This window comes from Thalassophryne amazonica, chromosome 1 (genome assembly GCF_902500255.1).
Source record: "Thalassophryne amazonica chromosome 1, fThaAma1.1, whole genome shotgun sequence".
NCBI classification, from domain to species: Eukaryota; Metazoa; Chordata; class Actinopteri; order Batrachoidiformes; family Batrachoididae; genus Thalassophryne; species Thalassophryne amazonica.
The window spans coordinates 73,175,409-73,190,572 of record NC_047103.1 but is presented as its reverse complement, the minus strand read 5'-3'; the positions used below and the strand labels follow the sequence as shown (position 1 = coordinate 73,190,572).

General features: G+C 41.7%; 1 protein-coding gene across 1 annotated transcript in view; it reads right to left on the bottom strand.

The window, feature by feature from the left end:
* Positions 1-15,164, bottom strand: part of snx16 (sorting nexin 16) — a 36,659-nt gene that overhangs the window by 19,793 nt on the left and 1,702 nt on the right. Inside the window, exons 2-3 of the mRNA XM_034167512.1 lie at positions 11,363-11,449; positions 2,197-2,345 (exon numbers count right to left, since the gene is read on the bottom strand). Coding sequence (XP_034023403.1) covers positions 2,197-2,345; positions 11,363-11,449 — 236 coding nt within the window. The remainder of the gene's footprint in view (positions 1-2,196; positions 2,346-11,362; positions 11,450-15,164) is intronic.

The following is a 15,164-nucleotide window of genomic DNA, read 5'->3' as shown; positions in this document are numbered from 1 at the left end:
CACTGAATGAATCGATGCACTCGCATTGCACACGTTTGTATCTAGATACCGATTCATATCGATTAATCTCTACATCCCTATTGCTAGTTGGTAGAAATCCCATAAGGTTCGGTGCCCAGTACCCAGTCTCCATTGCTGACTGTGAACCATTTTACAACCTTAGACTTGCCTATTTACAGGTAACTTCTACCGCTATCTCCAGGCCAAAACACCATGCGTTAGTGATAGGTGATTCTATTACCTGCCAAATAAATTACAGATGCCAGCTGGCACTGAATGTATTCCTGGGGCCAAAGCAGTCGACATTGCTTCTAACCATAGGGCGCTGACATTGCACAAGGACAGATGAAGGAACATATCATCAGTTATAGCCACATTGTTAATATTGGTGCCAACAATGACAGGATACATCAATCAAAAGTCACAAATATGGGCATAGAAAGAACTTGTAACTTCACCAGAAAGATGAGTTTAGCAGGCTAACATCTTTGAACAGGTGGCTGATGCAGTTAGGTTTTAGATTTTACTCGTGTAAAGTTAGATCTTACTCGTGTGAAGCGCTTTGAGGCAGTGTTGTTGTGATGTAGTGCTATATAAATTAAAACTGAACCTGAACCAGTGTAACAGTGGTAAAATGTGCAGTGGGAATGACATTCATTCAAGGTGGAGGTGGGATTACAGGGTGAAGTGGGTGGACAAAGGTGGCAAGAGTGATTTGTGTCCAAAGAATATTTGCAAGAGTGAAGGGAAAAATCTACAAGACCGGAGCAACACCAGCTATGTTGTATGGTTAAAAGACAGTGGCACGAACAAAAAGACAGGAGACAGACCTGGAGGTGGCAGAGCTGCAGATGTTGAGATTCTCTTTGGGAGTGACAAGAATGGACAGGATTAGGAATGAACACATCAGAGGGACAGCTCAGGTGGGATGGTTTGGAGACAAAGTCAGAGAGGTGTGATTGAGATGGTTTGGACATGTGCAGAGGAGGGACCCAGGGTACATAGGGAGAAGGATACTGAGGATGGAGCCACGAGGCAGGAGGAGAAGAGGGAGGCCAAAGAGGAGGTTTATAGATGTGCTGAGGGAGGACATGCAGGTGGTTGGTGTGACAGAGGAAGTTACAGAAGACAGGCTGAGATGGAAACAACTGATCTGCTGCGGCGACCTCTAACAAGAGCAGCCAAAGAAAGAAGAAGACTTCATAAGAAAGAACACTACATTGTAATATATGAGTGGAGGGAAGAGCAAACAGGTGGGCTATGTCCTGTGTAGAATATGTGACTTAGAAGATGCACTGAACTTCAAGGTGTTTCATCAAGAGTGTGACACAAAGCAACATTTATGTGAGAGGCATTCAGAAAAAAGTAGAAACAGTGCTACGAAACTGTTCTTGAGAAACTGGGATGCGATAGTGGGCGACATGTTCCCAAACATTAGGCCAGCTGCTGATCCTCCTGCCAAGCTGTCAAACCTAAATACACCAAGTAGCTCAGGAATTAACTTAATTAGACCATGAGATTTTTACCTTTTACGTGTGAAGATATTCAAGGATTTGACATTCTGGAATTAATAACTTAAAAGCAAATCTGTGTTTTTAAATCAAATGACATCTCTTTCAAACACTGTAATACCGACAACGAACTACAACCAAACAAAACCTTGTCACCCCCCCTCCCCCAAATACAACCAGAGGGAGCTCACTGATGAGTGATGTGAGTTTGGTTGCACTACAAGTTATAAATAAAAAGTTACTGAGATTTTATTCATATTTATTACAATAAGAAAAAAACTGAAATTATATAATAGTACTCGTATCTTTTCCAATCTAAGTGCTGCAGTACAACTGCTTGCCTTTATAGTCACAAAGGGCAACGTTGCTTCTAATAAGCTCACCTAGGGATCATTTTCTTACAAATTTAGGGTCATTGAAAGTGAAGCATGATGTCTTAATTATGCATATTTCAGATGTCTCAAACTCGAAAAGAACAACAACAACAAAAAAATGCAGCCAAAGTTCTTCTTTGAACTGATTCAAAACAACAAATTGAGAAACCAACTAGACTGTGCTATATGACACATATATGCATGGGTAGATAGATGGAGCTGCTTCCATTATTCCCAGTTTTCAGTCTGCAAGTGGGGGAATAACACACTACAAAGATTTTGAGTAACTGCTTTTCAACATTTTCACATACCAATTGGCAATGTCTTTGTGTGCAACCAGGTTTTTCAGGAAGGTCTGTAGTCCCAGCTGTCTGTCTTCCAGGAAGTCACTGTCATAGTTGTCTTTGAACCACCTCTTTGGAGGCAGTGAAAGACGAAAGCCTGGAAACATGTCCTTCAGCTACAAGAGATATGGACAGTGATTTCATTCAGTGATATCCATTATCGAAACACCACATAAATAATGCAGACGAAGACTATGAGAACTCTGTAACATACACAAGCACATTGTCCAAAATTAGTGGCACTGGACTAGAACCACAATTTTTTTTCTGTTACTTTTCTTTGTAAAAACAAAAATAGATAAGCCCATCAGACATTTAAATTATGACCCCTGTATAGCACGATAAACAAAGGTTTAAGAACTCTGAGTGTTTTTAGGTTAGTAGCATGGGCTTTTATTGAATATAAAAGATAGGTGGCAAACCATGTACCTGTGGAATCTAAATATCAGGATGAAAGGGTCATAGTGTATGTGCCAATTAGATATCTGTACCCAATATACAGAATTAGTATGCATATTACATGACTGGTAACTACCGTATTTTCTAAACACACCAAACATTTTTCGACCTTTTCTGAGTCCCACTGGATTTAGTTAAATCTATTACCACAGAAAATCAATTTGCCAATACTTGATACCTTCTTGGCATGTGTAATCAGTCATATGAAAAATCCTACACATGATTTTAGACCTGATGTGTCACTGAGAATAACATTTATAAGAGGCATCACTGCATGATGATGCAAAAACTCCAGTAACGACGACTTTTGCTCAAATTTAAACAAAATAAGTAATGTCCTGAAATTTTTCTGAAGCCTTCTAATTTGGCAGTCAATCAACAGTATATATTATTCAAGCAGTTATTGGCAAACTACTCAATTCTCTTCAAGGAAAATAGAATTCTGTTGCTGTGTTGTAAACTGCACAAAGAAACCTTAATGGCTGTTTGCACCATAGAAGGATGCGGTTTGACATGTATTTATTTCTGCAGAGGAACAATGGAACTTTGAGCGAACCTGTGTGAGATCCAACCCACTTAAAAAAAAAAAAAAAAAAAAAAAAAAACTAGTACTACCTAGCCAGTCTGCAGGTGTGCTACAGTAGGTAGATATGCTGCTTGTGTATTTGAATAATATGTGCAAGTTTGGTTTGCGAGTAAGGGCTATGTCTTTGGGGAGTTGCAGTTTGGTAATATAGCAATGTTTTGACGGTCACAGGTATATCATCCAAATGTCTGTATCAGCATGCTGGAGTTGTGCAGAAAACAGAGCTCATGCTGAAATATTTTAAACTAGTTCAGTGGAAGCCAAAGCATGATCTTGAGAAACATCTCAGCAAAGAACTATCTGGTGCAGCTGTAAGAGTTTATGACAGCCACAGGAATGACAGGATAAAACAACCACTCCTGCTCCCTTCCTGTTCAAATGTACGATGTTTCTGTCTTTTGTTTTTAATTTTGCCTAAGCATAACGCATCTCAATTAGATCTACCTATTTTTAAAAATATGTTTTGCATCTATGTTTGGTAGCAAAACAAACAAAGAAAAAAATAAACAAACAAATGTGATTAGATATACAATATTGTTATATGGCTGCAACGCTACGCGTGCTCTGATTGGCTGATTACCAATCAGATATTTTCCTATATCCGGACCGTTTTCCATGACAATTGGTCCGCAATGCGTACTTTCATTACAAACCAGGAAGCTAAAAACATAATTACAAAAACAAAGTTGGACATGAACATACTCCATAAATAACTGAACAGCATCTGAAAAAACACACAGATTGAAAGCTTTTCACCAGCTAACAACTGGACCATCTGTTAACATGTTCTTCATGGAGGTGACTATGAGCCATCAGCAGCTTTCATATTCGGGTGATACTGTAAGTTTGCATGTTTATATATATATATATAATAGCCACATCATAAACAAATTATTAACCTCACTTCCTCAGTCTGTATGGGGATATCAGACCTCCATATTTTTCGCATGGACCTCGTTTCGCTCAGTCCGTACTGACAACACGTCAGTCTGATATTTCCTCGTACAGACCTCACGGTCAGTTAATAACCCTTTATTATTATTATATGGCTGCGATGCTACATGTGCTCTGATTGGCTGATTTCCGGTCTGATATTTTCCCTTATCAGACCAGTGACCATGACAATTGGTCCGGAACACGTATCACATTTGCGACTTTGTTTAAGAAGAGAAGGTGAGGATGAAGTTTCTCACGAAGGCGAAACTGTAGAACTGGGGTTGATATACTGCAGGTGATGATGAGTGACAGCTGTGATGATCAGCTCAGAGGCAGGACCCAGCAGGAACCAAGGCGACACACAACATTTCCCTTGTTAATCAAGAAATTCAAAAGCAAAATAAAACAAAAAGTGAACAAAGAAATTATGAGCGACGAAGAGGACCATTCTCCGAGCAGATTTTATTACACTGACGAGTTTGAACTGGAGGAATTAACAGCAAACGAGTTTGAAATGGACATGCAAAATGTTGATGCAGCTACAAAAACAGCCACATAAGAAACAAATTATTAACCTCGCTTGCTCGGTCTGTACGGCAATATCAGACTTTGTGTTATTCGCACCGACCTCATTAAGGTCAGGGCTGTACCGTCAACACCACAGTCTGATAGCTGGACTGAAAGGCGCAGGATGCGCAGGAGTCGAAAATATCAGAGGAGTGTGTAATGGCCCAGTCACACGGCACACGACGATTCCTGAACGAAGGGAAAAAGTAAAAAAAGTTACAATTCGTTGAGAAAAGGTGGACGAAAGAGCTTTTATCACCGAACAGTCTGGGAAGCAAGAGCGCAAAAGGGACGAAAGAGGAACTTAACAAAACCGAAGCTCACGATCTCAACAAAACGCACCTGTCTGCTCCAGCACTCGGCGCTGGAACGGAGCTCATAGCGCCTGAGTCCTGGAGAAACTGCAAACAGAATCTGTGGAGATGTCGATGGACCACCTGCTCTGGTTCCTTGTCCAGAACAAAAGAGGGATCATCTCCATCATCATCAGAATCCACAAAGTCTGTAGACACGATGCATGCTCCGTCGTGCGCCAATAAAAAAAAAAAAAAAAAAAGTGTTCCGTGGTCACATATATATTGATTTATAACAGAAAACTGTCAAAAGGGAGAATAAATATAAATATAAGTGTAAAGATGATTGAATATATCAGAACAGTAAATTAATCAGTGCGTGTGAATGCGTGCATTGACTAGTGCGGTTATTTCCACCAGCTGATCACTGATCCACAACGTGAATTCTTCCTTCCAGAACAGCTCTTTATATCATTTTGATTCATCTGCCTGTTGCCACATGTACAGAAGGACTGGATTGTCATTCCTACACTCATACTGTTATATTTAATACAAAATAATAAGCGCACGCAGGAGCTCCTGCTGCCGCTGATGCTGCATTCAAGTACCGTCGGAAATTACACAACTTTTTCGTTGTTTCAAATTCAACAGTTGCTTGTGGCAAAATAATTAATTATATCCACACAAAAGATTAATTCTGGCCTATGTAATGTGCATGAGCCCACTGAAGCTGCCCCCCCACACAGATAAAAAAAAATCCAAGCAAGCAGGCTGAGTTTGCCCTGTAATTTCCGACGGTACCTGAACGCAGCAGCAGCCTCAGCGCTCACAAAACAGCTTCTGCACTGTGTGAAAATGTTCAGCTGCTCCAACGAAGTCAAATTAAACAATAACGTTACAAAAACTACACAAACGATTAAAAAGCGTCAAGAACGACAGCAAAACGAAACAGACGAACTGAGGTTTTCGTTGCCCTTCGGTCAAATTTTTCAACAGTCAACAATTTTTCAACAATCCTGACGAAGCGCCAGCTGCAGGAACGAAGCTGCACGAAAGTTAAACGATGTCAACGACAGTCCAGATTTCTTGTTTCGTCAGGGCTTCGTCACCCTTCGTTAAGTGCCGTGTGACTGGGCCATAAGAGGCCTGAAAAAAAAAAAAAAACGCTGGTGTGTCATGGTGGCTGCTGTATCACTGTATTACATTACTAAGCCATATACGAGGTCTGTGAGAAAAGTATCGGACCTTTTTATTTTTTTCAAAAACCATATGGATTTGAATCACGTGTGATTGCATCAGCCAAGCTTGAACCTTCGTGCGCATGCATGAGTTTTTCATGCCTGTCGGTTGTGTCATTCGCCTGTGAGCAGGCTTTGTGTGAGCAGTGGTCCACCCCTCTCGTCGGATTTTTATTGCGAATAAATGTCTGAACGATTTGGAGCTTTGCTGCATCAATTTTTTTCCAGAAACTGTGAGACCTCCAGGTGGACACCGTTCGGAAAATTAATATGGCTTTCAGGGATGATTTTATGGGAATTATACAGATTAAGGAGTGTTACTGCCGCTTTAAGGACGGCCCACAACTGCTGAGAGCGCAGTGCGCTCCCAGCGCCGATCGACATGCTCAGACCCCGCTGAAACATCCAGATCATTTCCAACGTGAAGGCTTTGTTGATCCAGGACCTCGTCTGACTTTCACAACAAGGCAGGAGACGTGGACATCAGCACTTTTTTGGCACATTCCACTGTTACAGGAGTTTTTTCATCAAAAGAAAAGTGGAGGGACGCGCCACGGAGCCGTTCATTACGCGGGATAAAACCACCTCGGTGTTGGTCTCACAGGACGGCTTTCAGGTGGATTTCAGATGGATTCCGGTTGCTTTTCAGTCGTGTGATTATCTGATTGTGATTGTGCATGAGCTGGACATGCCCCAACATGTCCTGGAAGGCTTTATCACAGCGTTGCTTTGCGCCATGCGGCTCCACCGCGACGCGCGGAACTCATCCGCACGTCTGTCTTAATGTGCTGAAAAAGTGCTGATGTCCATGTCTTTTCACAATTCCTGTGCTAGTCAGACGACATGCCGGATCAAGACAGCGTCCAGTTTAGAAATGAACGGCACATTCCACTGTTACAGGAGTTTTTGTCATGGAAACAGGAGCGGCGCGGTGGAGCCGCGCTCTCAGCAGTTGTGGGCCACCCTTAAAGCGGCAGTAACACTCCTTAATCTGTATAATCTCCATGAAATCGTCCCTGAAAGCCATATTAATTTTCCGAACGGTGTCCACCTGGAGGTCTCTCACAGTTTCTGGAAAAAAACTGATGCAGCAAAGCTCCAAATCGCTCCATTTATTCGCAATAAAAATCCGACGAGAGGGGTGGACCACTGCTCACACAAAGCCTGCTCACAGGCGAATGACGCAACCAACAGGCGTGAAAAAACTCACGCATGCGCACGAAGGTTCAAGCTTGGCTGATGCAATCACACGTGATTCAAATCCATATGGTTTTTGAAAAAAATAACAAGGTCCGATACGTTTCTCACAGACCTCGTATATTGATTTATAACACAAAAGGTAATAGATATTAGTGTAAAGATGATTGAATATATCATCAGAGCAGTAAATTGCTCAGTCCGTGTGAACATCGCGCAGATCGCTGCTGCGTTCATGTCCCGTCGGAATGTTTCACCTCATGAAATATTCGTACCACTGAACTCAAACATTCATTATTTGTATATTATGTTATTTTCTCCACATCAGTGGCGCAATGTGGTGCACCACGTCCCAGCTGCTCCCACTGTGTTCACATGACACTGTCGCATGCACGATACAGTCACAGCGGGATCGTGCACGCCTGCCTGTCAGCTCAATGTTTTCGTGGTTCACTCATATGAGCTGTTCCGCTGTGATTAATCCTGATTTTTACTTATTCATACTATGTGTGAAGGGGCCCTAAATGAAGGTAGTTGAAGACAACCCAGATTGTAACCCCAGGTGAATTTTTCCACAGAGACATCTGGATTCTTACCATTCCATAAGAATTGTCTAATATACTTTTTGAGGGCTTTAACTGAGGGCCCTTTGTATTGGATTGGATAAAGCCTGGAAAAGTGTGATTTGGTGCTATATAAACTAAATAAATTGAAATTTTTTTTAACACACCTCATTTGCTCAAGTACAGAGGGGTTTTTGTTCGTGGAATGAAGCTGTTCCATTTTTTTTAGGTTATGGCCCAGTCACACGGGCCTTATAAAGGCCAGAATTTTGTGTGGATACAATTAATTATTTTGCCACAAGCAACTGTTGAATTTGAAACAACAAACAAGTTGTCTAATTTCCGATGGTACTTGAACGCAGCAGGAGCAGCAGTAGCTGCTGCATGTGTTTATTATTTTTTCTTATATATATCAGTGTAGGAATGACAATCCAACCCTTATGTACATGTGGCAACAGGTAGATTATTCAAAAGATTATATAACGAGCTGTTCTGGAAGGCAGAATTCACGTTGTTGATCAGCTGCAGCTGGTTGAAATAACCGCACAAGGTGAGTCAATGCACGTTCACACGGACTGATCAATTTACTGCTCTGATATATTCAATCATTTTACACTTAGATTTATTCGCCCTTTTCACAGTTTTTCTGTTATAAATCAATATATATGGCTTAGTAACGTAACACAGTGATACAGCAGTGACCACGGCACACCAGAGTTTTTTTTTTTTTAATTGGAACAAGACGGAGCACACAGCGTGTTGACAGACAGTGTGGATTCTGATGATGAAGGAGATGATCCCTCATTTGTTCTGGACGAGGAACCAGAGCAGGCGGTCCACCGATGTGCACACAGATCTCCACAGCTTCTGTTTGCAGTTTTTCCAGGACTCAGGCGCTGAGCTTCGTCCCAGTACCGAGTCCTGGAACTCAGAGATGCAGGACACACACAGCTCCAGCTGTGGCTTCCAGGCGCGTTTCATTTAAAGCGTCGAGATCAATGTCAGCTTCGGATTCCTTTCGTTTCTCTTTCATCCCTTTTACGCTCCTGATTCGCAGGCTATTCAGTGATAAAGCTCTTTCATCCACCTTTTCTCAACGAATTGTAACTTTTTTTTTTTACTTTTTCCCTTCGTTGAGGAACTGTCGTGTGCCATGTGACTGGGCCATTAAGTAGAGGTGTTTCGTATTTAATACAAATCAATCTGTTAATGTACTTTTAAAACTTGCAATGTGTAGGCTCCGCTGTGACAACCCTGAACCCTGAGCATGTGGGACGAGACCAAGGCTTGCTGCACAAATCTAACAGCACCGCTCGCTCACCAATGCCAAGCAGACGAGCATTAAGGCCCCTTCACACATAACACGACTGAAGCCAACTAGCGCACGAAGGAGGAATTACATGCCATTCAAGAAAAATCAGAGCCGCCTCCAACACTTCGTACACCTGTCGCTCCAACTATTTGCACACACCAGCGGCCGAAAAACAGAGAGTGCCCTGCGAGAGCCCATTTGATCCCTCTCGCGGCAGGTGTCGGTCAAATTCCGGGTGACACACACGAACGTCCAACACCGCTCGCTGGACACTTAAAAAAATATGAGGCCATTTGCGCTGTCAGTATGAACATAGTGAGCAGACAACCACTCTCATCTGGCTGTGATATTTGTCTAAGTGCCCCCATGACCATGTTGAGGGGAGAGCAGTGTGTTGCCCCCCCACAACATGTGGCATGCGTGTATCACGCCCCCCCTCTCCTCACGGCACGTGTTGGGGGGGAGGGGGGGTAATACACTTGCATAACATGCTGATAGGTATGTACAGATGGGGAACAACCGGCCACATCTGAACGCACACGGCACGGCAAGCCACCTATCAGATGATCGCTGGCCACAGACTTGCTGACAGCTGTAAATGACGGCTCAGCCAGGCCTGCGCATGTGTCCGGCCTGACACGCGTCCTGTGAGTGGCGCGCCGCAGGACTATAGTAAGGCAACAGTGAGACAAATACGCCACTTTCAGTCACGTATCACCAAAAATACAAGGTAAAAAGCACAGTTTTGTCAGTTATTACAGCGCTTTTTTACCATAGTTAAAGACAGCGAACTCTTCTGTACATTGATTTCTTTTTTTGAATGATACATTTATATACTTGTTTATTTTAGGCTTTTTATGCTCCTGTTATAAGCACAGTGGTAACGTTTCTGTTAATCAGAACTTTTGTAAACTGCAGGTTCGAATCCCGCAAGTGGCATTTATTTTTTATTTAACCGCAGGGATCTGCATTGGGTCCCCTTTTATTTATTATTTAGATCAACCCAGTGACTTTCACTAATTATACAACAATATCTAACCTATCAGTGTCTGGTGATTGTAGTAATTATTTATATACCCGGATGGACATAATAAGAGTGCACTGCTTCATTCATGAAATTTCATGACTGTATGTCTGTGACCGTGGGTCATATACAGAAGCACAGCGGGATCATACTTGTATTCTCCGCTCGATAAGAGGGATTAAATATTGGAAACTGCTGTGTTTTATATGGTGTGTGGTTTTCATTTTGTTTTGCCACATCAGCGCTGCAATGTGGTTCCACACGTTCCAGCTGCTTTTTTATCTTTTTTTTTTTAATCTCCACATCAGCGCTGCAATGTGGTTCCACACGTTCCAGCTGCTTTTTTATCTTTTTTTTTTAATCTCCACATCAGCGCTGCAATGTGGTTCCACACGCTCCAGCTGCTCACACTGTGTTCATGCATGAAAGTGCACAAAACCGTTGCAGCAGGATCATTCATGCCTGCCCAACCATGTGTCCCTCCCAACACTGGCTTGATGCTTTCGGGGTTCGCCCATTCGGCCTGTTTTGCCGTGATTCGCCCCGATTCCTACTTATTCGTGCTATGTGTGAAGGGGCCGTTAATGTCGAGCCCTGTTTATATGAATTAGTGTAAGATTTCACAGATGGGACATTCACCAAATAGAAACACTGCCAATGATGATTTTAAATCTGTAGAGAGATGTTTTATGAGATCCTGAAATTTGCGCAAAATCAAACAAACTTAATGCTGACAAAAGACTGAGGGCAGTCTGGCAGAGCATTCTCAGGTCCTCAAAACAAAACAAACAAACAAAAAAAACAACACTTAAGCTGTAGTCACAGTAACTTTATTCAATACGAATGCCAACTGATGTAAATCCATGAAAACTGTTTTCCAGATAGGCTTCAAAAGTAAGAGTGTCCATACATCCTACAGACATGAGATTATGTAGACACACATTCAATTCAAACGCACCTTTTCATTGAGTCTGGAGAAGTCTGTGTACCTTCTAAAAACAACCCAGCTCTCATCTTGATTCTTCTTGACCAGGATCTTGTATACCTATAAGAGAGACATGACACATATTCAATCTTAAAGCCTTGCTTAAGATAATCAATCATCAATCAATTTTTTAAATAGCGCCAAATCACAACAAACAGTTGCCCCAAGGCGCTTTATATTGCAAGGCAAGGCCATACAATAATTACGTAAAACCCCAACGGTCAAAACGACCCCCTGTGAGCAAGCACTTGGCTACAGTGGGAAGGAAAAACTCCCTTTTAACAGGAAGAAACCTCCAGCAGAACCAGGCTCAGGGAGGGGCAGTCTTCTGCTGGGACTGGTTGGGGCTGAGGGAGAGAACCAGGAAAAAGACATGCTGTGGAGGGGAGCAGAGATCGATCACTAATGATTAAATGCAGAGTGGTGCATACAGAGCAAAAAGAGAAAGAAACAGTGCATCATGGGAACCCCCCAGCAGTTTACGTCTATAGCAGCATAACTAAGGGATGGTTCAGGGTCACCCGATCCAGCCCTAACTATAAGCTTTAGCAAAAAGGAAAGTTTTAAGCCTAATCTTAAAAGTAGAGAGGGTGTCTGTCTCCCTGATCCGAATTGGGAGCTGGTTCCACAGGAGAGGAGCCTGAAAGCTGAAGGCTCTGCCTCCCATTCTACTCTTACAAACTCTAAGAACTACAAGTAAGCCTGCAGTCTGAGAGCGAAGCGCTCTATTGGGGTGATATGGTACTACGAGGTCCCTAAGATAAGATGGGACCTGATTATTCAAAACCTTATAAGTAAGAAGAAGAATTTTAAATTCTATTCTAGAATTAACAGGAAGCCAATGAAGAGAGGCCAATATGGGTGAGATATGCTCTCTCCTTCTAGTCCCCGTTAGTACTCTAGCTGCAGCATTTTGAATTAACTGAAGGCTTTTCAGGGAACTTTTAGGACAACCTGATAATAATGAATTACAATAGTCCAGCCTAGAGGAAATAAATGCATGAATTAGTTTTTCAGCATCACTCTGAGACAAGACCTTTCTAATTTTAGAGATATTGCGTAAATGCAAAAAAGCAGTCCTACATATTTGTTTAATATGCGCTTTGAATGACATATCCTGATCAAAAATGACTCCAAGATTTCTCACAGTATTACTAGAGGTCAGGGTAATGCCATCCAGAGTAAGGATCTGGTTAGACACCATGTTTCTAAGATTTGTGGGGCCAAGTACAATAACTTCAGTTTTATCTGAGTTTAAAGCAGGAAATTAGAGGTCATCCATGTCTTTATGTCTGTAAAACAATCCTGCAGTTTAGCTAATTGGTGTGTGTCCTCTGGCTTCATGGATAGATAAAGCTGGGTATCATCTGCGTAACAATGAAATTTTAAGCAATACCGTCTAATAATACTGCCTAAGGGAAGCATGTATAAAGTGAATAAAATTGGTCCTAGCACAGAACCTTGTGGAACTCCATAATTAACCTTAGTCTGTGAAGAAGATTCCCCATTTACATGAACAAATTGTAATCTATTAGACAAATATGATTCAAACCACCGCAGCGCAGTGCCTTTAATACCTATGGCATGCTCTAATCTCTGTAATAAAATTTTATGGTCAACAGTATCAAAAGCAGCACTGAGGTCTAACAGAACAAGCACAGAGATGAGTCCACTGTCTGAGGCCATAAGAAGATCATTTGTAACCTTCACTAATGCTGTTTCTGTACTATGATGAATTCTAAAACCTGACTGAAATTCTTCAAATAGACCATTCCTCTGCAGATGATCAGTTAGCTGTTTTACAACTACCCTTTCAAGAATTTTTGAGAGAAAAGGAAGGTTGGAGATTGGCCTATAATTAGCTAAGATAGCTGGGTCAAGTGATGGCTTTTTAAGTAATGGTTTAATTACTGCCACCTTAAAAGCCTGTGGTACATAGCCAACTAACAAAGATAGATTGATCATATTTAAGATGGAAGCATTAAATAATGGTAGGGCTTCCTTGAGCAGCCTGGTAGGAATGGGGTCTAATAAACATGTTGATGGTTTGGATGAAGTAACTAATGAAAATAACTCAGACAGAACAATCGGAGAGAAAGAGTCTAACCAAATACCGGCATCACTGAAAGCAGCCAAAGATAACGATACGTCTTGGGATGGTTATGAGTAATTTTTTCTCTAATAGTTAAAATTTTGTTAGCAAAGAAAGTCATGAAGTCATTACTAGTTAAAGTTAATGGAATACTCAGCTCAATAGAGCTCTGACTCTTTGTCAGCCTGGCTACAGTGCTGAAAAGAAACCTGGGGTTGTTCTTATTTTCTTCAATTAGTGATGAGTAGAAAGATGTCCTAGCTTTACGGAGGGCTTTTTTATAGAGCAACAGACTCTTTTTCCAGGCTAAATGAAGATCACATGTAGTTGTTATCATGAAGATAACTACATACCATTGTAACCCTTCCACAGGACGGCTTTTTAATAAAACTACCAGTTCTCCACGAGCTAAACCTTATATCCTGTGAATGTGACACCCAGTACAGCTCGGAAAAAACCTGTTTTACAGTTATACAACCCAGAAATATCTGTGCCACAAACATGATCTTGGTAACCAGTCGTATAAATGGTACATGGACTGTATTTATGTCACACTGTCATGCTCAAAGCCCTTTAGAGTGATGCCTTACATTCACCCATTCACACACAAACCAGTGCCAGCTTGGTCCCATTGTGAGGTACTCACCAGGAGTAAAATGGGGATTCATGACAGTCGGATTAGCTACAAATTAGGGTGACAAGCAGTTGGAGTTTGCCACTTCGTGGGCATTCCGGGGAGTGACCAGCTCATGGTTACTTGCTGTTACTGTGTGCAATGTTTAAACTGATTATAAAAGACTGAAACCCAACACTGTCACTATGAGCTTTTACAGAGAGATTTATACAGAAATACAACTGTTTCGGAGCATATGCTGCTATATTGGATTATTCTGTTCAAGCGAGCAACCAACATACATTGTGTGATGTCAACCTGCCTTCCCTCGGACTCTCAGTCACCATGTCCTTTTGCTCAGCATTTGCACAAAATAAACTTCTCGTCTACTATGGCCCGGACTAGCTAGCAGCAAAGTGAACACTTGTCTCTTGTTGCTGTAAAACTCCCACTCTGATTGAAAATTAATGGTAGCTTGTTGCTATGCCTGCTGTTGCTTGTAGCTAATGTGACCAAAGGGTTCAGGTGTACTCACACTGGCCACTCTGGACTGCTCCAGAGTGCGTGGCAAAGTCCAGTTTGTTTGAATAATGTGAGTTTTTTTGAGCAGTGGCAGAGACGGCCCGGTTCATACATTCAATGGTCTTGCTGCGATCTAGCCATACCAGAAACGTATTATTCTAAACAGGATATGCAAATAATGGTCAAACCATAATTCTCCAGCATGTCTAGATCACAGCAGGACCACTGAAAGTGTTAACAGTCCCATGGAATTGCCCAAATAATAAAAGTAATATGAGCGAAATTCTTGATTATGACTGACATGTTGAACTACAAATGTAAATGTTCCATTTGTTGGCACAGCACATCATGGGCTAAAATTCATCTGCTGAGTTAGACTAATTGCAACACTACATTGCTGTCAACTGGAGGGGGCAGGAGGAGTTAATTCTGTCCCAAATTATTTCATTGATTGGTGCACCACCACTGAGAAATATTAAAAATATTAAAAAAGTAATAAGTTTATGAGATCAGTTGAACTGCAAACCTGCAATGTTTTGCCCTTTAAA